Here is a 24,412-nt window from a genome sequence, read left to right as displayed (position 1 = left end):
CACCACCATCTCCACCATCAGTAGAACCACCATCACCACCACCACCATCACCATAAGCACTACCATCATCAACATCATGATGTTATCATCACTTCCACCATCGTCAGCACTATCACTGTCATCACCAAAACCACTCCCTGCACTGTCACTACTACCATTTATACTATTTTCACCATTACTGTCATCACCATCATTGCCATCACTTCCACCTTCACCATCACCATCATGTCCACCACCACCATCATCATCATATCCTGTCCCCATAACAGTTAACTTTATTCAGCACTTGTCACATGCCAGGCAGGTGCCCACATGCTATGGGAGGTCATCTTCATTGCATCAACACAACATTATTGGGAAGTATATGCTCTTTCTTAGCACCATTTTGCAGATGAGAAAATAGGCCCAGAGACAAAGTCACCACCTCAGAGTGATTGAAATAGTAGCTGCCGATTTGCAATCCAAACTCGGGTTTTCCTGGGCACTGAGTTGTGTTCTCGTCTCACTGCCTATCGCCAACAGCTGTGGGTGAAGTGTTGAGAGACTTGCCCCACAAGCAGACCCCTAGAGATTCCAAACTCAGAAATCAAAGCAGAATCTACATATCAAAGCAGGAGCATGGAGAAGGGAAGGACCTGCCAAGAGAATCCATTTTTCAGCCATTTTGTTTCCTCTTCTGTGAAAATTCTTCATTATTGTTATTATTTTCTTATTGCTATAGTAATGTATAAAATGTAGAGCTAGTTAAATAAAAAGAAATTTAAATCACTCAGAATGCCACTCTTCTATTAACATTTATAGATCCCCTTTAAATGTGAGATCACATATTTTGCTCTATTACCTGCCTTTGTCCTAATGCTGGATTACAACCACCTTCCATGTTATGTTAGTAGCCTCCTACAGCATGATTTTTATTTATAATATCTAATTATTTGTGTTACACATCTTTAAATGCTCCCTTTCTTACATTTTATGTAAGAAAGCATCTTATCTTTAAATGCTCCCACTTACATTTTATGAAAATATTTTCTTCAAATTCTTTAGCTATATCTTCCCCATTGGTGCCTTTGTCTTCACTGGCACATTTGATGGTTTAACAGATTTGCAGGGCATATAGTCTTTGCTAATGTGCACTGGAGGTTTTGTCCTAAATCTTAATTGCTCATGGCATTACCTGAGAATGGTGCTTTTTACATTTCAAAATGATATTCACAGAGCAAACACTAACAACTTAAAGTCTTTGAAAGTCTCATTTTTGGTGATGTGCAGCACTTCCATTGTTTCTCCAAGAAGGGACTTAGGTTTTGAATATGAAATACCTTCACTTACTTCAAAATTCAAATGGCATCAAAAGGTGAAATATGAAGTCTCCTTGCTCCTGCTTCCCAGTGGCTCAGTTTTCAAAGGCAACAGGTATTAGGAGTTTCTTGGGCAGTTTCCAGGAATATTTTATGCAAATGCAAAATCATAATATGCATTTATATGTTTGTGCACACACATTTGTATGTGTGTATATGTTAGTTATGTATGACCTTGTGTAGGTGTAAGTACACACACACATAACTGTATAGAGAATAGCTCACATTTTGCAGTTTCCCTATTGTATAAATATATTATAAATATATGTATGCACATTTCTAATTGTGTATAGTGTGCTGAAGTCTTTCTTATTATCTCCCCATCTTACCCAAATGCTAGGATACATACTTCTGCCCCTTGGTATCTATCTATCTACTTAATGAACAACATATCTTTAAGATAATCCCCCCTTTTTTATTATGGGACTTCTCAAAATACACGAATGCAGTCACAATGGCATCGCAACCCCATAGACCCTTCACCCGGTTTTAGCAATGATCAACACCTGCCAAACTTGTATCAAATGTATTCCCACTTACTCCCCAAACCATTCCCTCACTCCAATTATTTTGACATAATTTCTACATATCATATGATTTGCCTGCAAAATTTTAGTGTGTAACTCCAAAATATCAGGACTCTGTATATAGCCACTTTATCATACCTACAGCCTCCTCTGGAGCAACCATCGGAGTTGACAGATAAGGAACTGGAGGTTGAATTATCATATTCACGAGAATGAACAACCATTCTTTAATGTTGTCACATTGCCAGGCTTCAAACATTTAAAAAACTTATGTTTGATTTGGGATCCAGTAGACACTGCAGTTGGTTGATGTATTTCTAAGTCTTTTTAAATCTAGGTCTCCCCTATGTTTTTCACCCCTTAAATTTTTTGAGGAGGGTGAAGAAATTGGATAGTTTGTCCTGTGGAATTTCTTACAGTCCAAACCTTGCTGGTTGCAACAGACTGGGAGTTTAAATTCCAGCAGGATATTTGTTCCACATTTGTTGGGTTGTAAGCTTGTTTCCTATAATCTACTCTCCTTCGATCATCTTTTCCTTGAGATAATTTCCCAGAAAATGGGATTGTCGGGTCAAAAGATGGGCAGAAATTAAAGGGTTTTGAGAAGCACTGGCCACCTGGCCTCTGAAGTCTGTGACCATTCGAAATTGACTTTCATGGGGCTTCTTCATTCCAGACATCCTTGCCACATCCTGCTTGAGAGCGCTTCTCAGATTGGTGCTCCTGGTATCTCAGTGCTATGGGAAGCAGGTGCCTGCTCCTGCTCTCAGGTGAGTACAACAAAGAATTCTCTCTTCTGCCCATGACCCCCGCATCCTAGTTTGGGTTGCTCCCCCCAGTTTGGCACTTTGTGCAGAAATGACTGTGTGCACCTGTCCTATTAGAAACTCTCACACTGAGTCTCTTAGTTGCTCTCCCCAAGCAGAACTGAGACAGACTTGGATGTAAGTAGTTTATTTGGGAAGGGATCCCAGGAGGCACAAGGGAGGGAGTGGAGAATGCCAGATCAGGAAGAGACAAGCGCAGATGGGGGTGTGTTAATGGGGAGTTACCCTGTGGGTAAGTGGCACTCAATCCTGTTGGGGCACCTCCAAGAGAGAATACCTTGTGTGCCTTAGCAGTGCAAGGAGGCTGAGCTATTTACCCTCGGTCCTCATCCCTTGCTGCTAGATAGCCACTCCAGCATAACTCCCAAATATTTGGGGCTTGCCCTCCACAGGCTGCAGAAAATGCCCTCTTACAGAAAGATAGTTATTTACATGCATAGGAATCCCCTCTGGGGAAGACTAAAGGGGACACTTCAAGGGCCTGCTACACTGATCAACCACCACCGAGAGGGTCCATGTTTGGAGTGCTGTGGCTTAGTACATTACAATGACCTGGATCTACCCACCCTTCTGCTCTGGGATTTTTGCTCTTCAAGGTAATTCTAAAACACCACAGGAGGACTCAAACACAGTTTAAGGTAGGTTTGTTAAGGAGATCTTATTAGCAAGCATGTGATGTCCAATGCTCTATGTCAGGGAAAGGCAAACTTTTTCTATAAAGGGCCAGATAATTACTGTTCTCAGTTCTATGGGCATTTGGTCTCTCCCTGAACTCACCAACTCTGCACTACCATGTAACAGCAACCCCAGGCGTTCCTCAGACTGATGGGCATCTCTGTGTTCCAATAAAACCTGATTTATAGCCATAGAAATTTGAGTTTCATATTATTCTCACGTGCCATGAAATCTTCTTGTTTTTAGCCGTGTAAGAACTGTGAAAACCATTCTTAGCTCACGGGCCATATAAAAACAAGCACTGGTCTGGATTTGGCCTGAAGTTGATGGTTTGCTGACCCTTGCCCCATAGGAATCAAATATTTCTTTTTGTGAAGAAAGCATTCACAGGGAAAGTACTGATGTTTGAGCATTTTTCTGACTTACAGAAACGGCCATGTCATATGATTCAGCGCAATATCATAAATCCTTAAAGGTGATGTTTTTGTCAGTACCCATAATACAGAGGATAGTAAATATTATAGAAGATGTAGGAAGAGCAGGTGTTGACCTTATCTTGTCCAGGGGACTTGTCCTGTTCTGTGATAATCCAAACGGGCCATACGCAGATTTCTTACTCCTTCTCCTTCCATGTGATTCCCCTTCCATTTGTGATACAAATCCAAATTACCTTGATTTTCCTTGTCATACTTAAGCCATTTGGGGGCTGGTGTTAGCTATGAAAGTAGATGCCTCCAGATTTTTTTTTAAAGATTTTATTTATTTGAGAGAGAGAGAGGGAGCATGCGTGAGTCGTAGGGGGTGGGTAGGGGCAGAGAGGGACGGAGAGGGAGAGAGAATCTGAAGCCTACTCCATGCTGAGTGGGGAGCCCCTGGTGGGGCTGCATCTCACAACCAGGGAATCATGATCTGAGCAGAAACCAAGAGCCCAAAGCTCAACTGACTGAGCCACCTAGGCACCCCTAGATACCTCTAGATTTTAGCAAAGGATCCCAGTACAACCTGCTTGCAGTGAAAGAGATGAAAGAAAATCCATTTTTCAAGTGCCTAGTTATTTGCCACCTATATACTTTGAGGAAGTGATATTAGGAAATATGTGGGAAAGTTTTCTGCATTTCTGATTTCATCCCCAACTTTAATATAAAGCTTCGTCTAAAAATGTGGGAAACATTTTGAGATCATCCTCAAAAGGGACCATGCCCCAAACATGCTCATCCATTCTGATTTTGCCACAGTCTTGGACTCCGGGTATTCTTAGGGTCTGTGATATTCAGATTCCCTCTTACTCCAGAGAAAACATGAGTTATTAGTGGTCAGACCTGTGCTGTGCAGGACCATAGCCACCAGTCGCATGTGGGTCCTGAGCACTGGAAACTAGGCCAGCCCGAGTGGAGATCAGCTGCACATGCAAAATGCATACTTGGTTTCAAAGACTATCTTACACAGAGAAAGGATCGTAAAATACTTTATGAATAATTTGTCATATATTGAGTGCTGGTTGAAATGATCCCATCTTGGCTCTATTAGGTTAAATACAATGAAATTAATTTCACCTGTTTTTCTTTGCCTTTAAAAAATGTGGCTACTAGGAATTTTAAAAGGACCTATGTGGCTTGCACTTTGTCGCCATCAGACAGTGTAGGGTAGAGGTCAGGACAGGTCCAGAGGGACCACTGCATATGGAAAGGAGGTTGGCACTTGGCCTTTTGGTACTAGATTCTGAGCCACAGGTTTTTCAGAAATCGGGACATACAACTTGTGATATTGTGATTTATAATAAGAAATACATATCTGGGCTTTGTCCCCATTTCAGGCACAGAGCTCTTTTTTTTAAGATTTTATTTATTAGAGAGAGAGAGCATGAGCAGGGTGAGGGGCAGAAGGAGAAGCAGACTCCCCACTGAGCGGGGAGCCCGATGCAGGACCCCATCCCAGGACCCCATCCCAGGACCCTGGGGAACTATGACCTGAGCCAAAGGCAGTCGTTTAACTCACTGAGCCACCCAGGGGGCACAGAGCTCTTATAATCCTTGGCATTTCCCCATTTCCCCCAAGGGCAGAGTGATAAAGGTGTCTTCTGTTATGGTAATGAGGTGATTTGGGAAACTCATGGGGTGGGCGGGGTGCTAGGGGAGGGGCTGGGAGAGGAGCCAATCATGTGATTTGAAGGTTGGACCTTTCAGCCCCACCCCCTGATTTCACAAGAGGGGAGAGGAGCTGGAGAGTGAATCCCTGGCCAAGGGCCAAAGATCTAATCAACCCTGGCTGTGTGAGGTAGCCTCCTGAAGCCGGGAGAGGCTGGGCTCCTGGGGCTGGTGAAGCTGGAGGTCTGGGGAGAGTGGCCACCCAGAGAGGGTATGGAGGTTCTGCGCCCTACCCCTGTACCTTGCCCCATACCTCACCTCCCTCAGGTGTTCCCAAGTGATACCTTTTCCTAATAAACCAGCAATCTAGTAACAGAAATGTTTCTCTAGAGTCCTGAGTTGCTCTAGCAAATTAATGCAACTCAAGGAGGTGGTGACAAACTAGGCTTTCCATGGCTTCTAAAGGGGGAGGGGGGTAGGCTTGTGGGAGCAAGCCCTTAACTGTGGGATCTGATAGTCTCTGGGTAGATGGTGTTGGAATCGGTTGAATTGTAGGACACCTAGCTGGTGTCAGAGCACTGATTGTTGGTGTGGGGAACACCCCTCCCTGACGCCCCCAACATTGAAATTGGGTGCAGACCCTCTTACAGCTGCAACCAGATGGCCCTGGTATGCTTCAGTAGTATATGATGTCCCCTGTGACTGGTGTTTGTAGCCTGCCTGGAAGGACCTGCAGTGAAGTTAGCACATGTAAGCCCGGGCAGTTGGAGACAAAACCCCTAATCCCTGTGGGCTTCAGCCAAGCTGAACTGTCCCCCTCTCTCTGTGCCAGGTCTCAGTGTCCTGCTGGCTCTGTCAGGATCAGATGCCAAGAATTCTGGAGGTGAGTTTACTCATTACCAAATGCCAGGGAAAGGAAATTGGGATCAGCAACCTGCCTCGAGGGGAGGGAAGGGGCCCTTTTCAAGGGAGACAACGTAAATCTCTGCTGCCTTCTGCCTTTTTCTTGCAGCTCCCAAGAACTTCCCCCCCTTCTCCATCATCACCACCACTTATGTAGCTCTTGCTTTGCACGAGCCTCCATGCTAAGCAAATTCTACACGCATCCCATTCAGTCCTGACATTCCTGCAAAGAAGGTCTGGAGAGTATCCTCACTTGAACAACAGCCCTCAAGGGAAGTAGCTGGCTCAAGGTTGCACAGCTGGTGGATGGTAGACTCTGCCCTTTCTTTCCCAGGGCCTGTATCTAAGTCATGGCAGGAGATACTTTTATTTTTGCCCCATGTCTTGGGTTGGGTTCCCCCCCTCCCAGAAGCATACCCTAAGAAAAGGACCTGAGAGCAAGTCATTTGTCGGGGAGGTGATCCTGGGAAGTACCATCTGGCAGTGGGAAATTACTGGGAAGGTGAGGAGACATAAAGGTCCATTGTCAAGCAGATTACATGAGGGGAGAGGGGAGCGTAGTAAGGAGCATGTACCCCAGCATCCCAGCATGATTCCCCTTCATGGGCGAGGAAGCTGTTATCTTCTTATTTATCTTTTTAAACATGTGGTAAAATATACACAACATAAAATTCACCATTGTCATCATTTCTAAGTGCACAGAGCTCTGGCATCAAGCACATTCCCATTGTTGTATACCCATCCCCACCATTCACCTCCAGAACATTTCTCCTCCTGCCAGACTGGCATTCCCCCCATGAAACAGCAATTCCCCGTTTCCCCTCCCACTAGCCGCAGGATCCACCTGAAGACTTTCTGTCTTTAGGAATCTGGACTCCTCTAGCGGCCTCCTGTAAATGGCACCAAACAGTAGTTGTCCTTTTGTGACTGCTTTATTTACATATCTAATGTCTTCAGAGTTCACCCATGTGGTAGCAGGTGTTGGAATTTCCTTCTTTCTTAAAGCTAATATTCCGTTGTATGGATGGACCACATTGTGTTTATTCATCTGTCACTAGACACTTGGGGTGTTTCCACTTTTTGACTACTGTGAATCATGCTGTTATGAACATGGGTGTGCATATATCTCTTCAAAACACTGCTTTCAATTCTTTGGGCTATATACTTAAAAGTGGTATATGGGATTTCTAATAAAAAAATTGTTAAGACTTGCCAAACTGTTTTCCACAACAGCTGCACCATTTTACATGCGTTACCAGCAGTGCATAGGGTTACAGTTCCTTCACATCTTGCCAATACTTGTTTTCTTTTTTTTTTCCCTGATGATAAAAAAGCCTTTTTTTTTTTTTAACATATTGATTCATGTCAGTCATTGATTGAGGGAACTGTTCCATTGCTAACCCACCATGTGGTAAGCACAGAGGACTCTGGTGGCCAGAGAAAGCCCTCAGGGAAAGACATACTGATGCTGACAGTTAGAAGTTCTACTCTTGAGTGGAAGTGGTGTTGATGGTAGAGGATGGATGTGGGTGGGGCAGGCACGCAAGCATCTGTGTTCAGCCGTGGGAGGGGTGCACGGTGGAGGACAACAGAGCTATTCCCAAAAGGACATCCTTCTGATTACAGCATCTGGGACATCATAAGTGCTCAAGGAATCCTTCTTGAATGAATGAGTAAATTAATGAAAGGATCCTGTGTTCCCTACAGCTTTCTGTCCCATATGCCCTGAACATGCCAACTGCTCCAACAGCACCCACTGTGCTTGTAAAGATGGATTTCAGTCTCCGTCTGGGAGGAGGTACATCAAGCCCCACGAGAAATGTGAAGGTAGAGACTCAATCCATGACATCCTGAAATCTGGAACGGGGTGGGGGCATGTGTGGGGTGCTGGTGAGGCAAAGATGCAGTCGTACTACAAGATAAACATGTCAGAGCTGTCTCAGTGCCCTTAGAGGAGTTCTTATCCCTTGTGTCCCCCTTGCTCTTTCTGAAGCTGGTTTGATGTCTTCCTTTCTTTATATTTTATTATTTATTTATTTATTTATTTATTTATTTATTTATTTATTTATTATGTTATGTTAATCAACATACAATATATCATTAGTTTTTGATGTGGTGATCCACGATTCATTGTTTGCATATAACACTCAATGTTCCATGTAGTACGTGCCCTCCTTAATACCCATCACTGGGTTAACGCATCCCCTCACCCCCTTCCCCTCTAACACCCTCAGTTTGTTTCTCAGAGTCCATAGTCTCTCATGGTTCGTTTCCCCCTCTGATTCCCCCCCTTTCATTTTCCCCTTCCTTCTCCTAATGTCCTTCCTACTATTCCCTATGTTCCACATATAAGTGAAACCATATGATAATTGACTTTCTCTGCTTGACTTATTTCACTTAGCATAATCTCTTCCAGTCCCATCCATGTTGATGTAAAAGTTGGGTATTCATCCTTTCTGATGGCTGAGTAATATTCCATTGTATATATGGACCACATCTTCTTTATCCATTCATCTGTTGAAAGGACATCTTGGCTCAATATTGCGGACATTGCTGCTATGAACACTGGGGTGCACATGCCCCTTCTTTTCACTACATCTGTATCTTTGGGGTAAATACCCAGTAGTTCAATTGCTGGGTCATAGGGTAGTTCTATTTTTAACTTTTTGAGGAACCACCATACTGTTTTCCAAAGTGGCTGTCCCAACTTGCATTCCCACCAACAGTGTCTTTCTTTAGAGGAAGGTAGAGTTCCCAGGACCCTTGGAGTTTCAAGCATCAGTTTTTGTTTGTCTGTCTGAGAATCCCACAAGAGGGGGGACCATGTCTGTTTTGTTCATTACTGTAAGCCAAGGACAGAGAATATGTCACATAACAGAGGCCCAATAAAAAAGTGTTGTCCAAGAGAACAAATGAATAACTCACTATCTTGACACTCAAACATCTTCCATGATCAGGCCCAACTCAGATCTTGACACTCAATATCTTCTATGATTTGGCCTCAGCTGAATAACTTACTATCTTGTCACTCAATATCTTCCATGATCTGAGTATTCCAACTCAGATTCCAGTTTCCCTTTTCACTACTCCCTTCTGCTCCAGCCAAAATCCTTTCTCATCTCCACAAATTCTAAAGGTCCATTTGACTGCCAAAAAGAAAAAACACTCCTGAATATCTAATTGGTGGAGTTTTGTAAATTCAGGAGGCAAACTGGACCATGGTAAACTACTTGGGATTTATTTTATTTTATCATGGCAAAATATAGATAATGTAAAATTTACCAATTTAACCATTTTTGTGTACAGCCCAATGGCATCAAGCACACTCACACTGTTTTGCAGTCATCCCCACCATCTGTCTCCAGAACTTTCCCCAAACTGAGACTCTGTCCCCATGAAGCACTGCCTGCCCACCCCCTGCCCCACCTCTTGCTCCCCACCCCCATCTACTCTCTGTGTCTGTGGATATGATTCCTCTAAGGACCTCCTGTGAGTGGAATCAGACAATATTGGTTTATTCATTTACTTGAATTATTTTTTTCAATTGTGGTAAAATATACACAACAAAATTTATCATCGTAACTATTTTTAAGTGTATAGTTCACTGGCATTAAGTCCATTCACAGTGCTGTGCAACCATCCCCACCATCCATCTCCAAGACTTTTTTTATCTTGCAAAACTGAAACTCTGTCCCCACTAAACATTAACTCCCCGTTCTCCCTCCCCTGGCCCCTGGCTCCCACCATCTACTCTTTGTCTCTGTTAATTTGACTCCTTTAGGGACCTCCTATAAGCGGAATCATACAACATTGGATGTATCTGTTTTTAAAACTTTTTAAAAAGAGTTTAGGAAATTCTCTATTACCCCTTCACCCAATTCCCCTAAGGTTCACCAACAACATGGCTATACTACAATGATGAAAACTAGGGAATTAATATTGATATAAGGATGTTAAACAACAGACTTTTTTTCCAGTTCCACCAGTTTTTTTCTCCAATGCCCCTTTTTGTTTTCTGCTTCAAGAATTATTTCAGGATCCCATTTAGTTGCGATGCTCCTGAGTTGGCATTCTGTGACGGATCCTCAGTCTTTTCTGGTCTTCTCTGACTTAGACACCTTTGATAGGACACCAGAGATGCCCTTTTGCACTTTGCTTTTTTCACTTAACAGTATATCCTAGAAATTATTCCAAATTATGTAGAGATCTTCCCCCATTCTTTTATGTACCTGTGTGGATGAACCATAGTTTATTCAAACTTCTTCTGCATAGGGACATTTTACTTGAATCCTTAGGCTTTTTCCAGTATTTGTGGGAGATGTGTCTTTACAGTCCTGGAGGTGAGGTGCCTTAGTTAAAAGGTAAATCCATATGTAGCTTGATTAGCTATCCCAAGTTTAATTCCAGAAAAGTTGTACCAATTGGCATTCTCACCAGCAATGCATGAAAGCACCTGTCTCCCCACAGTCTTGCTGACAGAACATGTTGTCAGAACGCATCGCCAGTCTGCTAGGTGAGAAATGGTGTATCAGTAGATTTTTCATGATTTTCTCTAATTATGAGCAATTTTTTCGGTAATCTGTTCACCCAACATGGGGCTTGAACTCATGACCCTGAGATCAAGAGTTGCATGTTCCTCTGACTGAGCCAGCCAGGCATCTCTAATTATGAACAATTTTGAACATTTTATATTAGAGGATCATTTTTATATCTTCTTTCTGAATTGTCTGTTCATGTCTTTTCCCTATTTTTTTTTATTATTTGTTTCTTTTCCTCCCAATTTTTTATTTCTTTATATGTTAGAAATTTTGGTCCCTTGTTAGTAGTATACATTGAGAATATTTTCTCTCTGTCAGTTTTCTTTAGACTTTGCTTGTATATTTATTTTTAACCATGCAACTAATTAAAAATTTTTTTTATGTAGGTAAATTTATCAAGGTGCTTAAGTCATCATTAAAATGTTTTCCCTGGGGCACCTTGGTGGCTCATCGGTAGAGGGTCTGACTTTTGATTTTGGCTCAGGTTGTGATCTCGGGGTCATGGGTTCGAGCCCCACCCTGGGCTCTGTGCTGGGGCATGGAGCCAGCTTGGGATTCTCTCTCCCTCTCCATTGGCCCCTCCCCTCCCATGCTCTCTAAAAAATAAAAAATAAAAATAAAATGTTTTTCCCTACACTGAGATCAAAGAATTCACCTCTGTTTAATTCTAGTACCTGTATGTCTTCATTTTTACATTTAGATCTCTAATATATGTAGAGTTTATTCTTTTTAAATTATTATTATGTTCAATTAACCAACACATAGTACATCATTGGTTTTTGATGTAGTGTTCAATGATTCATTAGTGTAGAGTTTATTCTTAAGAAGTGTGTGATATCTGGGTCCCATTTTATCTTATTAAAAAATCCATCCTGGGGCACCTGGGTGGCTCAATCGGTTAAGCGTCTGCCTTCGGCTCAGGTCATGATCTCAGGGTCCTGGGATTGAGCCCCGCATCGGGCTCCCTGCTCCGCGGGAAGCCTGCTTCTCCCTCTCCCACTCCCCCTGCTTGTGTTCCCTCTCTCGCTGTGTCTCTCTCTGTCAAATAAATAAATAAAATCTTTTAAAAAAAATCCATCCTGAACCAGGATAAAGGGGAACCCCGTTCTAGAGAAGGGAAGGGTGCAGAAGTGTAATGTGCATTTGTTATACTGTTTGAGACTATTTGGTTTTGCTGCAGAAAAAAGAAAATCCAATGGGATATATGAAATGCATAAGATGTGTTAAAATAGGTAAGTAGTTGGTGGGTAGAGCATATGTGTGTTAAACATAGAATAGAATGGAGAGACCAACAGTAATATTCATGAAGCGATAAATATACACAAGGTACATAGGTGCTAAATGCTCATGGTAAATTAAATAAGAGGCATTTAATGCCCAAGATACACAATATAAACAAAACATACAAAGCACTTAAGATTTATGAGGTCTTGGGGCACCTGGGTGGCTCAGTTGGTTAAGCAACTGCCTTCGGCTCAGGTCATGATCCTGGAGTCCCAGGATCGAGTCCCGCATCGGGCTCCCTGCTCAGCGAGGAGCCTGCTTCTCCCTGACCCTCCCCCCTCTCATGTACTGTCTCTCATTCTCGCTCTCTCAAATAAATAAATAAATCTTAAAAAAAAAAAAAGATTTATGAGGTCTTAATTCAGTCACTCATTGATGATAACCATTCTGGCCCATATAACCCTCTACCCAAAACACACACCCATAGCCCGATATAACTCATAGACTAGTAGGCAAGTTGCAACTATTGGTTAAATGTACTTGTCCTGAGTCCTTCCAACAGAGAGCATAAGTGTGAGTCATTGGCTCAGGGTAACTTCTGTCTGTGGGTCCCTTTGCTTGAACCTCAACTCTGGTCCACCAGAGAGATGTGGCAGATCAATGGGTCTATTTCTGGACTCTGAGTCTATTTCACTAGCCTCTTTGTCAATTCACGTGCCAGCACTCATTTTATTGAGGCTTTAAAGTGTGTTTCAGTGTCTAATAAGATGAGTCCCCACTGCAGAGCTTTTTTGGCCATTCTTACATGCTTGTATCCACTGTCTTACTCCTTAAAGTCCAGCTAGATGTTTTTCACTAGGATTGTGTTGGATTTATAAATTCACTGGAGGAGAACTATCACCTTTATGATATTGAGTCATCTTATCCAAGAACAGATGCTTATGAATGATGGTGGGTACCCGAGACTCCCTGTGCAAGGGAAGATGGTATAGTTTGATGAGAATGAAAAATGATGTTTTCTCTTGATTTGCAGATATTGATGAGTGTAAGGTTGGGCTGGCAAAGTGCAAGAAGGAATCATACTGTGGAAATAAAATTGGAAGTTACTACTGCAGCTGTTTCTCAAATCGTATCTTGAACTGGCTGGCTATGTTCATGAAATTAGATGATGAAGCATGTTATGGTAAGGATTTCCAAATACTCTTGACAATGAAGAAGGAGTGGTGGGGGGAGACTTTGAGACCTTCATTGATTTCAGGCCAGGGTAAAAGAGCAGAGATCTGTCCTGGCCCTGGTCCTGCATCCTACTATTGTCCCTGGTAATCTTTTCCCAGAAGGTACCACTCAAGCCTCCAGCACCAATCACCATCCTTATGGGGCTGCCTTGCAAGAGTATGTCTCCTGTCTGGGTCTCTTTCCTGGTCTTCCAAAATGACATCTCAGATTTTCTGCTGGACTTCCCTACTTGTTTCTCCCTCTCTCACTTTAAATTCAATTTCTACATCTATTTATCTGTCTATATACTAAACCCTATGAGTTCACACTGATACCTCAGATTCCCATCCAACACGAGGGCTCTTTCTAGCCTTCCCTCTTTTCTTATTTGTGGCTGCTTCTGTGGCATTGAGAACCTGGTTCTCAATGACCACAGCATGTTTACTTATTTGCTCATTCATAGTATAATTCCATGTTTTGAGTTCAATAGTTTGGACTTAACTTCTGGCCCTACCACTTACCAGCTGACTTTTGGGTGGGTAATGACCTAACTTCTATACGCCTCACCTGTAAGTGGGAACAATAATAGCATCTACCATATGAGTTATGTATTGCTGCATAACAAATTACCCCAATGGTAGTGGCTTAAAACAACAATATTGTCTCACAGTCTCTGTAGGCCAGGAATCTACGTGTAATTTCCCTACATTCTCTGCTCCAGGGTTTCTCACAGCTACAGTCAAAGTGTCGGGTGGGGATGCAGTCTCATCTGAAGGCTCATCTAGGGGCAGATTTGCCTCCAAGCTCACTCACGTGGTTGCTGGAAGGATTCAGTTCTTTCAAAGCTACTGGACTGAAGGCCTCAGTTCCTTTCTGGTGGTTGGTGAGAGGCTTCCCTCAGTTCTTAGATATGTCAGCCTCTCCAGCTTGCTTTGTTGTAGTGAGCACATGAGAATATCCAGAAAGAGAGTGTGAACAAAATAGAAGTTGTAGTCTTTTATAACCCAGTCTCAGCAGTGACATCCTATCACTTTTGCTGTGTTCTATTCATTAGCAGTGAGTCACTGGGTCTGATCAGGGGGAGGAGGGTTCCAGGTGGCAAGGATCACTGAGAGTCACTTCAGAAACCTACTTACTTCATGTACTGGGTAGAATAGAATCTCCCCAAGTTCACGTACATCTGGAACCTGGGAATATGATCTTGTTTGGAAAGAAAGTCTTTGCAGATTTAATAAAATCTGCAGTCATACCAGATGAGGGTGGGCCCTCAATCCAATATGACTGGTGTCCTTATAAGAAGAGGGGAATTGGGTATAGAGACACACACACATACAGAGGGACATGCAAGGACAGACACAGAGGCTGAGGTTCTGCTGCCACCAGCCAAGGGACACCAAAGATTGCTTGCAACCACCAGAAACTAGGAGAAACAAAGAAGGATCTTCCTTAGAGCCTTCAGAGGGAGTGTGGTCCTACTAATAACCTTGATTTTGGACTTTTATCCTCCAGAACCATGAGAAAATAAATTTCTATTGTTTTAAAGCCACCCAGTTTGTGGCACTTGGTTACAGCAGCCTTAGGAATCCAATATACCTCACCTACCCATTTTGATTATTAAGGTGTGTAAAATATTCAGTACAGTGCTAGCCACCTAGGAAGGCTCAATAAATATTAGCTATTAAGCTACATAACCCTGTTCTAGAACCTTCTGTCTTTCTTTACATGAAATAGTGTGTATTAAGGCACTTTATATGCCATGTTGTGTAGACAACTGCAGGTATTATTACTACTTCTGTATTATTAACCCAGTTAACACCCACTCCTTCAGGAAGCCTCCTCTGCACCCTCCATATTCTAGGATTTCTCTTTGTGCTCCCAAGGTATCTTGTCCTATATATTAAAAACAGGTGGGACTCTTGTAATCACTTAATCATTTATTTGTCATTATTTACCTAGAGACTCTCCCACCAGACTGCAAACTCCACAAGGGAAGACCCTTTGTTTCTTTGTCAATTTACTTCCATAAGGTTTAGTATTGTTCCTGGCTTTTAGTAGGTGTGCAATAAATACTATTGACTTAATTATTGAACTGGAGGCCCCACCCTAATCCCCTTTTAAATTTCTACTGTAGAAGACATTTTGGACTTCTTGGAGGGAACTTGGGCAAGGATGGGAAGCATCAGAGAAAGACTCAACTCAATAGTGATTGGAAAGGGATGTGGGCCAGGCCTGTTACCTCCCACATTCCACTCAATGGCTACTTTTCTTTCCCAGAGGGCGCCAGTGAGGAGACAACATTCTCAGGGAACATTCAGGTGAGTGAAGTGAAGCCTAGGTCTGGGAGACAGCTGGCTAGTCTTGCTATGTTATTCTCCTGCTCAAATAAGTACCATGGCTCCCTCTGCCTTTTAGGACACACCAGCTCTCACACAGGAATGATTTGTCCCTTCTCCCAGGGGACATCTGGCAATGCCTGGGGACATTTTTTGGTTGTCACAACTAGGGTGCTACTGGCATCTAGTGGGTAGACACCAAGGATGCTGCTAAACACTTAGTTATGCCCGAGGACAGCCTCCCACATTATCTGGCCTCAAATGTCAATAGATACTGAGAAACCATGGGGAAGGTTTTTAGTGCCTCAGCTGTTGTTCAAAGACTGGCATCAAAAATCTAGAGCTTCACTCAACCTCTGTTACCACTTCCCATCCCCTGTCTTTCTCTGTAAGGCACTCTTAATGGGTTCCAGACACCTCATCCTTTAGGTCCTCATGTTCCCATAAATACAATGGAGTGAATGATACACCTTTCACAGGGCTGTGTGTGGTCAATGAGAAGATACATATCAGGTTGAGAGTGCAGAACCTACACCTTAATCAATGTTATTGTCTTCAGGGCTCACCCAACCACACACAAGTATATTCCTGCTTTCTCAAGTTTCAGGAAGAGCCTACCTAACTAGCTTTATTTCTTTGAAAGGAAATTCTGAGGAACAACAGAAGCAAAGAGCACATTGCAAAAATGGCTACCCAAATATTTCAAAAAATGGAAGTGATCATATGGACTGAAGATTTAGCTTCTCCAGGAAAGCATGATAATTCTACACTTGGTATAGGTAAGAAACATAGAGCACTTTCCTTATGACCAAAACATTTTATGAGAGTAATCTTTTGTCAGACCCTGTGTTTATATGTTTATGTGACATGAGAATTCATTCAAGGGGTTCTTCCCAAATGCAGACCTGCTCCCAGGTGACTGTCCTTGGAAAACTTTTAAATGTTTAGCTTCTCTCGCTTAAAAACTTAGTTACCCCCTCACCAGGTACTCCAGTATACATTATTTAAATTTTTTTTTATCTTTAAATATTATATGTAAAAGCTGAGTTTGCCTACGCTGGTTGCAGCTCCATGAAACATGGCCATCCCCTCTCTTCTCCTGGGTTGCTGTGGCCAGTGGATGCTGCTTAGACCATTTTGACCATCTCATCCCCATCAGCCAGAGGTGTGGAAGGGAATGCCATCTGGTCTACCTTGCATACAGAAAAGGAAATCACCAGTAGGGGGCCTTTCGAAGAAGAGAGTTCTTCAACAAATTTCTTATGCATGAGAAGCGAGCAAAGCAGGACTCATTTTCTTAATGTTTCCAGTCTATGAAATCAAGAGGTGCAATGAGAGAAGTGAGAAGACTGTTCTGGAAGCTGGAAATAACACTATGGATATCAACTGTACTGATGCTTTCAAAGGAACCATAGGAGGTACTGTGTTTGAGATGGATTCTCCTGACTTCCAAATCCTAGGCACTGTTGTCTCATTTCTAGGTGACTGGGCCAACTTACAAAGCCTTCAAGGCAGGGGGGACTCTACGTGAGTTCCACTAACCAGGCAATTTGGGGGACACAGTTGGTGGGTACTTTGTGACATGCTGAGGTTCAAACAAGGATCCCTTGGCATGCTTCCTTAAAAGGAACAGGCTGATGCATGATCTGTGTCCATGTGATGGTCTGAAAAGGCAGCACTTGAAAGTGGCAGATGATTGTTGCCTTGAACACTATTTCCCTTGAGAAGTGTTTTATGATTGCCCTATTTAAAATAGTCCCTAGCCTTTCTCTGTCCTATGAGTTGGCAAACTTTTTCTGTGAAAGGACCAGATAGTAATTTTTTTCTCAAGTTCTTATTTAAATTCCAGTTAGTTAACATACAGTGTAATATTAGTTTCACGTATAGAAGTTAGTGATTCATCACTTACATACAACACCTAGTGCTCATCACAAGTGCCCTCCTTAATACCCACCACCCATTTAACCCATCCCTCCACCCACCTTACCTCCAGGAACCCTCAGTTTGTTCTCTATAGTTTAGAGTCTGTTCTATGTTTGCCCTTCTTTTTTCTTTTTTCCCCTATGTTCATCTGTTTTGTTTCTTAAATTCCACATGTGAGTGAAATCATATGGTATTTGTCTTTCCCTGACAGATTTATTTCATTTAGCATAATACACTCTAGCTCCATCCATGTCATTGTAAAAGGTAATATTTCATTCTTTTTTATGGCTAGGTAATATTCCATTATAAATATATAATCCATCCCACATCTTACATCTTTATCCATTCATCAGTTGATGGATATTTGGGCTCTTTCCATAGTTTGACTAATGTTGATAATGCTGCTATGTGTGTATCCCTTCGAATCAGTATTTTTATATCCTTTGGGTAAATACATAGTAGTGCAATTGCTGGATCATAGGGTAGTTCTATTTTTAACTTTTTGAGGAAGCTCCATACTGTTTTCCACAATGGCTGCACCAGTTTGCATTCCCACCAACAGTGTAAGAGGGTTCCTCTTTTTCCGAATCCTTGCCAACATCTGTTGTTTCCTGTGTTGTTAATTTTAGCCATTCTGACAGGTGTGAGGTGATATCTCATCATGGTTTTGATTTGTATTTCCCTGATGATGAGTGATGTTGAACATCTTTTCATGTGTCTGTTAGTCATCTGTATGTCTTCTTTGGAAAAATGTCTATTCATATCTTCTGCCCATTTTTCAACTGGATTATTTGTTTTCTGGATGTTGTGTTTTATAAGTTCTTTATAAAACTAACCCCTTATCAGATATGTCATTTGCAAATATCTTCTCCCATTCCAAAGTTTGCCTTTTAGTTTTGTTGATTGTTTCCTTCGCTGTGCAGAAGCTTTTTATTTTGAAGAAGTCCCAAGAGTTTATTTTTGCTTTTGTTTCCCTTGCCTTGCTTGGAGCAGATGATCTTTTTTTTTTTTTTTAATGTTATGTTAGTCACCATACAGTGCATCATTAGTTTTTTATGTAGTGTTCCATAATTCATTGTTTGTATATAACACCCAGCACTCCAAGCAATACATGCCCTCCTTAATACCCATCACTGGGCTAACCCATCCCCCCACCCTCCTCCCCTTTAAAACCCTCAGTTTGTTTCTTAGGGTCCATAGTCTCTCATGGTTCGTCTCTCTCTCTGATCCCCCCCCCTTCATTTTTCCCTTCCTTCTCCTAATGTCCTCCATGCTATTCCTTATGTTCCACAAATAAGTGAAACCATATGATAATTGACTTTCTCTGCTTGACTTATTTCACTTAACATAATCTCCTCCAGTCCCATCCATGTTGATGTAAAAGTTGGGTATTCATCCTTTCTGATGGCTGAGTAATATTCCATTGTATATATGGACCACATCTTCTTTATTCATTCATCTGTTGAAGGGCATCTTGGCTCTTTCCACAGTTTGGCTATTGTGGATATTGCTGCTATGAACATTGGGGTGCATGTTGGGCCAAATGATCTTTGTTATAACTACTCAACTATGACATTGTAGTGGGAGAGCAGCCATAGATGATTTGTAAATGAAGGGGCATGACTGTGTGCCAATAAAACTTTATATACAAAAACAGGTGGTAGGCTGGATTTGATTCTCAAGCCATAGTTTGCCACCCCTGCTTTATTCCACCATCTCATTTAAATTTCTGTACAGCATGTACACTATGCAATTTTTCTTAATTTATTTGTTGTCCATCTCTCCCACTATAATGTCAGCTGTCTGATGGCAAGAACTTGGCCTGTTTTCATCACTGTTGTATTGCAATGCCTAGAACACTGTCTGGCACACACTGGATGCTCAATAAATATTTGATGAAAGAGTGAATAAATACATTAATGAAAGAGTGCATGAAAAATATCCCAAAGAGAAAGACCTGATTCTCTGGAGAGAGTGAAATACCTGCTGTATTTTCTCCAGAAAATTTCCATCTACTGATTAATCCTCACTCCTTATTGTGAGCTGTCAGATGGGGAAGGCAGAGGGAAAAGATCTACAAATGAGTTGGTTTTTAAAATGGAGTAAATAATAATATAGGTGGAAAGTGGCTTTGGCTAAAACTGGGATGGTGGCCCATGAATAATTGCAGTTTAAGAAATACTACATCATGCTATAGAGCATCATATGTGAATTTACCTTCTGTGAATTAAATTATTCTTGCATGAGAAGGGGAAGGAAAGAGGATAGGAGGGAAACAGAGAAAGACAGAGAGGGAAGGAGAATGAGAGAATGAATTAAAAGAATGTGTCATCCTGCATACCTTCCCATACCTTTCTCAATTAGATACCCCAGAGTGAGCTTGAAATGGAAGATGGGTTCCTGTCTCACATTGAGGTCTTTCATCCATTTTGAGTTTATCTTTGTGTATGGTGTTAGAGAATGGTCGAGTTTCATTCTTCTGCTTGTGGCTGCCCAATTTTCCCAGCACCATTTATTTTTTTTTATTCTTATGTTAATCCCCATACATTACATCATTAGTTTTAGATGAAGTGTTCCATGATTCATTGTTTGTGCATAACACCCAGTGCTCCATGCAGAACGTGCCCTCCTCAATACCCACCACCAGACTAACCCATCCTCCCACCCCCCTCCCCTCTAGAACCCTGTTTGTTTTTCAGAGTCCATCGTCTCTCATGGTTCGTCTCCCCCTCCGATTTCCCCCACTTCATTCTTCCCCTCCCACTACCTTCTTCTTCTTTTTTTTTTCTTAACATATATTGCATTATTTGTTTCAGAGGTACAGATCTGAGATTCAACAGTCTTGCACAATTCACAGCGCTTACCAGAGCACATACCCTCCCCAGTGTCTATCACCCAGTCACCCCATCCCTCCCACCCCACCCCCCATTCCAGCAACCCTCAGTTTGTTTCCTACAATTAAGAATTCCTCATATCAGTGAGATCATATGATACATGTCTTTCTCTGTTTGACTTATTTCACTCAACATAATACCCTCCAGTTCCATCCACGTCATTGCAAATGGCAAGATCTCATTCCTTTTGATGGCTGCATAATATTCCATTGTATATATATACCACCTATTCTTTATCCATTCATCTGTCGATGGACATCTTGGCTCTTTCCACAGTTTGGCTATTGTGGACATTGCTGCTATAAACATCGGGGTGCACGTACCCCTTCGGATCCCTACTTTTGTATCTTTGGGGTAAATACCCAGTAGTGCAATTGCTGGATCATATGGTAGCTCTATTTTCAAATTTTTGAGGAACCTCCATACAGTTTTCCAGAGTGGCTGCATCAGCTTCCCAGCACCATTTATTGAGGAGACTGTCTTTTTTCCATTGCATGTTTTTTCCTGCTTTGTCGAAGATTATTTGACCATAGAGTTGAGGGTCCATATGTGGGCTCTCTATTCTGTTCCATTGGTCTATATGTCTGTTTTTGTGCCAGTACCATGCTGTCTTGTTGATCACTGCTTTATAATATAGCTTGAAATCGGGCAACGTGATGCCCCCAGCTTTGTTTTTCTTTTTCAACATTTCCTTGGTGATTCGGGGTCTTTTCTGATTCCATACAAATTTTAGGATTGTTTGTTCCAGCACTTTAAAAAATCCTAGAAGAGAACATAGGCAATAACCTCTTTGACATCAGCTACAGCAACTTCTTTCAAGATACATCTCCAAAAGCTAGTGAAACAAAAGCAAAAATGAACTTTTGGGATTTCATCAAGATAAAAAGCTTCCTCGCAGCAAAGGAAACAGTCAACAAAACAAGAGGCAACCCACAGAATGGGAGAAGATATTTGCAAATGACACTACAGATAAAGGGCTGGTATCCAAGATCTATAAAGAACTTCTCAAACTCAACACCCAAAAAACAAAGAATCAAGTCAAGAAATGGGCAGAAGACATGAACAGACATTTCTCTGAAGAAGACATACAAATGGCTAACAGACACATGATCATTATCATTATCATTAGCCATCAGGGAAATTCAAATCAAAACCACATTGAGATACCACCTTCTACCAGTTAGAATGGCAAAAATGGACAGGGAAAGAAACAACAAATGTTGGAGAGGTTGTGGAGAAAGGGGGACCCTCTTACACTGTTGGTGGGAATGCAATTGGTACAACCACTTTGGAAAACAGTGTGGAGGTTCCTCAAAAAACTAAAAATAGAGCTACCCTATGACCCAGCAATTGCACTCCTGGGTATTTACCCCAAAGACACAGATGTAGTGAAAAGAAGGGCCATACGCACCCCAGTGTTCATAACGGCAATAGCCACAATAGCCAAACTGTGGAAAGAGCTGAGATGTCCTTCAACAGATGAATGGATAAAGATGTGGTAAATATATACAATGGGATATTACTCAGTCATCAGAAGGGATGAATACCCAACTTTTACATCAACATGGATGGGACTGGAGGAGATTATGCTAAGTGGAGAAAGTCAATTATCATATGGTTTCACTTATTTGTGGAACATAAGGAATAGCATGGAGGACATTAGGAGAAGGAAAGGAAAAATGGGGGGGGGGGAATTGGAGGGAGAGATGAACCATGAGAGACTATGGACTCTGAGGAACAAACAGGGTTTTAGAGGGGAGGGGTGAGGGGGTATTGGTTAGCCCAGTGATGGGTATTAAGGAGGGCACGTACTGCATGGAGCACTGGGTGTTATACAAAAACAATGAATCATGGATCACTACATCAAAAACTAATGATGTATTATATGGTGACTAACATAACAAAATTTAAAAAAAACAAACTAATGATATATTGTATGTTGACTAACATAACATAATAAAAGAAAAGGAAATATAAAATAAAATAAAAAATAAATAAAATGGAAGATGAGAATGTGTGGTTTCCTCATTCTACCAGTTCCACCTGCTCTTTTGAGGACAAACATCTTGCCTCATGGCTCTGATTTTGATGTCTAAGGGCTCATATATATTTTTTAATTCATTAATGGATATTTTGCATGCATATCTCTTATAATGTGTTGTACACTATAATATGTATTACATGTACAAAATGCTGTACCCCAAACCACACATAATGTGTTGATGTAGCAACATAAGGGATTTCCAAGGGCGATTTTGACTATACATAATATATGCTTTATGACTCTCACACAAGACACTAGCATACTGATATCCTATAATACAGATGTCCTCTAAAGTGATTTCTGTTTTCTCAGATAGAAGTGCAGTTGCGCTTATCACTTATCAGTCTCTTTGGGATATTCTGAATGGATCCTTTTTTAATGATGGAAGAGGGACACAGGAAATGAAACTGAACTCTCGTGTCGTGAGTGGCACCATTAGTACAAAGAAAAAAGTGTATCTGTCTGAACCTGTGTTCCTGACCTTCCAACATATTCAGGTGAGCAAAATCCAGAGCTGGTTCTCTGTGCATTACCTCAAAGAGGTGTGTTATGACGGGTCCTGCCAAGAAACTGAATCCAACTCTGCTCATTCAGAGTTAACAGAACCAACAAGAAATGTTGAGGCACCCAGAGATTGCCACCAGGGGAAGCTATTATCACATTGAAGCCTAAAAAGGCAATAGGGGGATGAGCATTGTTGAGCCCAGTGAGAGCTGGAGACATGCAGGAGGGTTGCCCTGCATGGAGATGGAGATATTCTGAAGCAGAAGAAGTGTCTGGAAGAAACACCTGACTTCCTCCTCCTCTCATCTAAGGACTTCTCACCAGTTCCTCTCATTCATTGTCCCAGTGACAAGGAGCCTGGGTAAAGCAGTTCATAAGGGTCAATCCCTGGGGCTCTGAGATGAGCAGAGAAGGGCAGAATAAAGGAAGAATAAACCCCACAGAAGGTGTGTTCATATGAAACTCTTCCCCACAAGTGTTCTAGATAATGGGATTTTCCCATTCCAGTTTCTAATGCAATGCATCCATGACTAACCTATAAAATTAAAATAATAAAACCAGAAAGAGCCCCACTTTCATGCTATTTTCTTTTCAGCCTGCTGGTGCAAGAACAAAACATTTCTGTGTCTACTGGAAAGGATCAGAGGAGGGGGGCAGCTGGTCGACAGAGGGCTGCTATCATGTGGGCAGCAACGATTCACACACCAAATGCAAGTGCTTCCACCTTTCCAGCTTTGCTGTCCTCATGGCTCTTGTTCCCAAGGTACCAAGATTCATGCTCCCTTCCTGGTATCTGATTGTGTCCAAGAAACTGTGAGATTGTCCTCTCCATGTCTTAGAAAAAGACTGAGATAAGAAGTCAAGTGGAAGTAGTTTACTTGAGAGGTAATTCCAGGAAGCACCAATAAGGGGCAGCGAAATGAAACAATAAAAAACAAAAGTTAATGCAGAGAGCATTATCAAGCCACTCACTACTTTGGGCATCTGGAATTTAATTCCCTCTAGGGTACTCTGGGAATCAGTGTAGGAGATGCATCTGAGTCATCCTAACTGAACTGCAAGAGAGCTAGGCTATCTATACACCACCTCCTCTCAGGCATTGGTTGAAAGCTGCATGGGGGTGGGGGTCATTAATTCTGGCATGTCCATGGGCATGGGCAGAGTAAGCTCAAGCTAGCAGAGAAAGCTCTCAAACATTGGAAAGTTGGGTTGTCAACCCCTACAGTTGCGGGGTCTAAGATGATCTGGAATCAAACATCCATTACTCTGCAAGAGACAGTTACAAATGGTCAGATGGGAAAGAAGGCAACTGACTGTCACCAATGAAAAAGTATGGGTCCTTGAACTTCCCAGATCCCAACCA

The 24,412-nt window shown here is 41.9% G+C and overlaps 1 protein-coding gene across 2 annotated transcripts in view; it reads left to right on the top strand.

Moving 5' to 3' along the window:
* Nucleotides 1-24,412, top strand: part of LOC118005213 (adhesion G protein-coupled receptor E4-like) — a 54,062-nt gene that overhangs the window by 3,015 nt on the left and 26,635 nt on the right. Inside the window, exons 2-10 of one of the 2 annotated variants that reach the window (XM_034997021.1) lie at nt 2,562-2,655; nt 6,304-6,354; nt 8,082-8,201; nt 13,170-13,319; nt 15,626-15,666; nt 16,328-16,463; nt 16,995-17,102; nt 22,858-23,042; nt 23,645-23,812. In XM_034997021.1, the coding sequence (XP_034852912.1) occupies nt 2,625-2,655; nt 6,304-6,354; nt 8,082-8,201; nt 13,170-13,319; nt 15,626-15,666; nt 16,328-16,463; nt 16,995-17,102; nt 22,858-23,042; nt 23,645-23,812 (990 nt within the window). In that variant the 5' untranslated portion in view covers nt 2,562-2,624. The remainder of the gene's footprint in view (nt 1-2,561; nt 2,656-6,303; nt 6,355-8,081; nt 8,202-13,169; nt 13,320-15,625; nt 15,667-16,327; nt 16,464-16,994; nt 17,103-22,857; nt 23,043-23,644; nt 23,813-24,412) is intronic. The other variant, XM_034997023.1, reaches the window with a different exon arrangement.

The sequence above is a fragment of the Mirounga leonina genome, unplaced genomic scaffold, assembly GCF_011800145.1.
Source record: "Mirounga leonina isolate KUSES-001 unplaced genomic scaffold, KU_Mleo_1.0 Mir_94, whole genome shotgun sequence".
Lineage (NCBI taxonomy): Eukaryota > Metazoa > Chordata > Mammalia > Carnivora > Phocidae > Mirounga > Mirounga leonina.
This window is presented reverse-complemented; position numbering and strand designations above follow the sequence as displayed.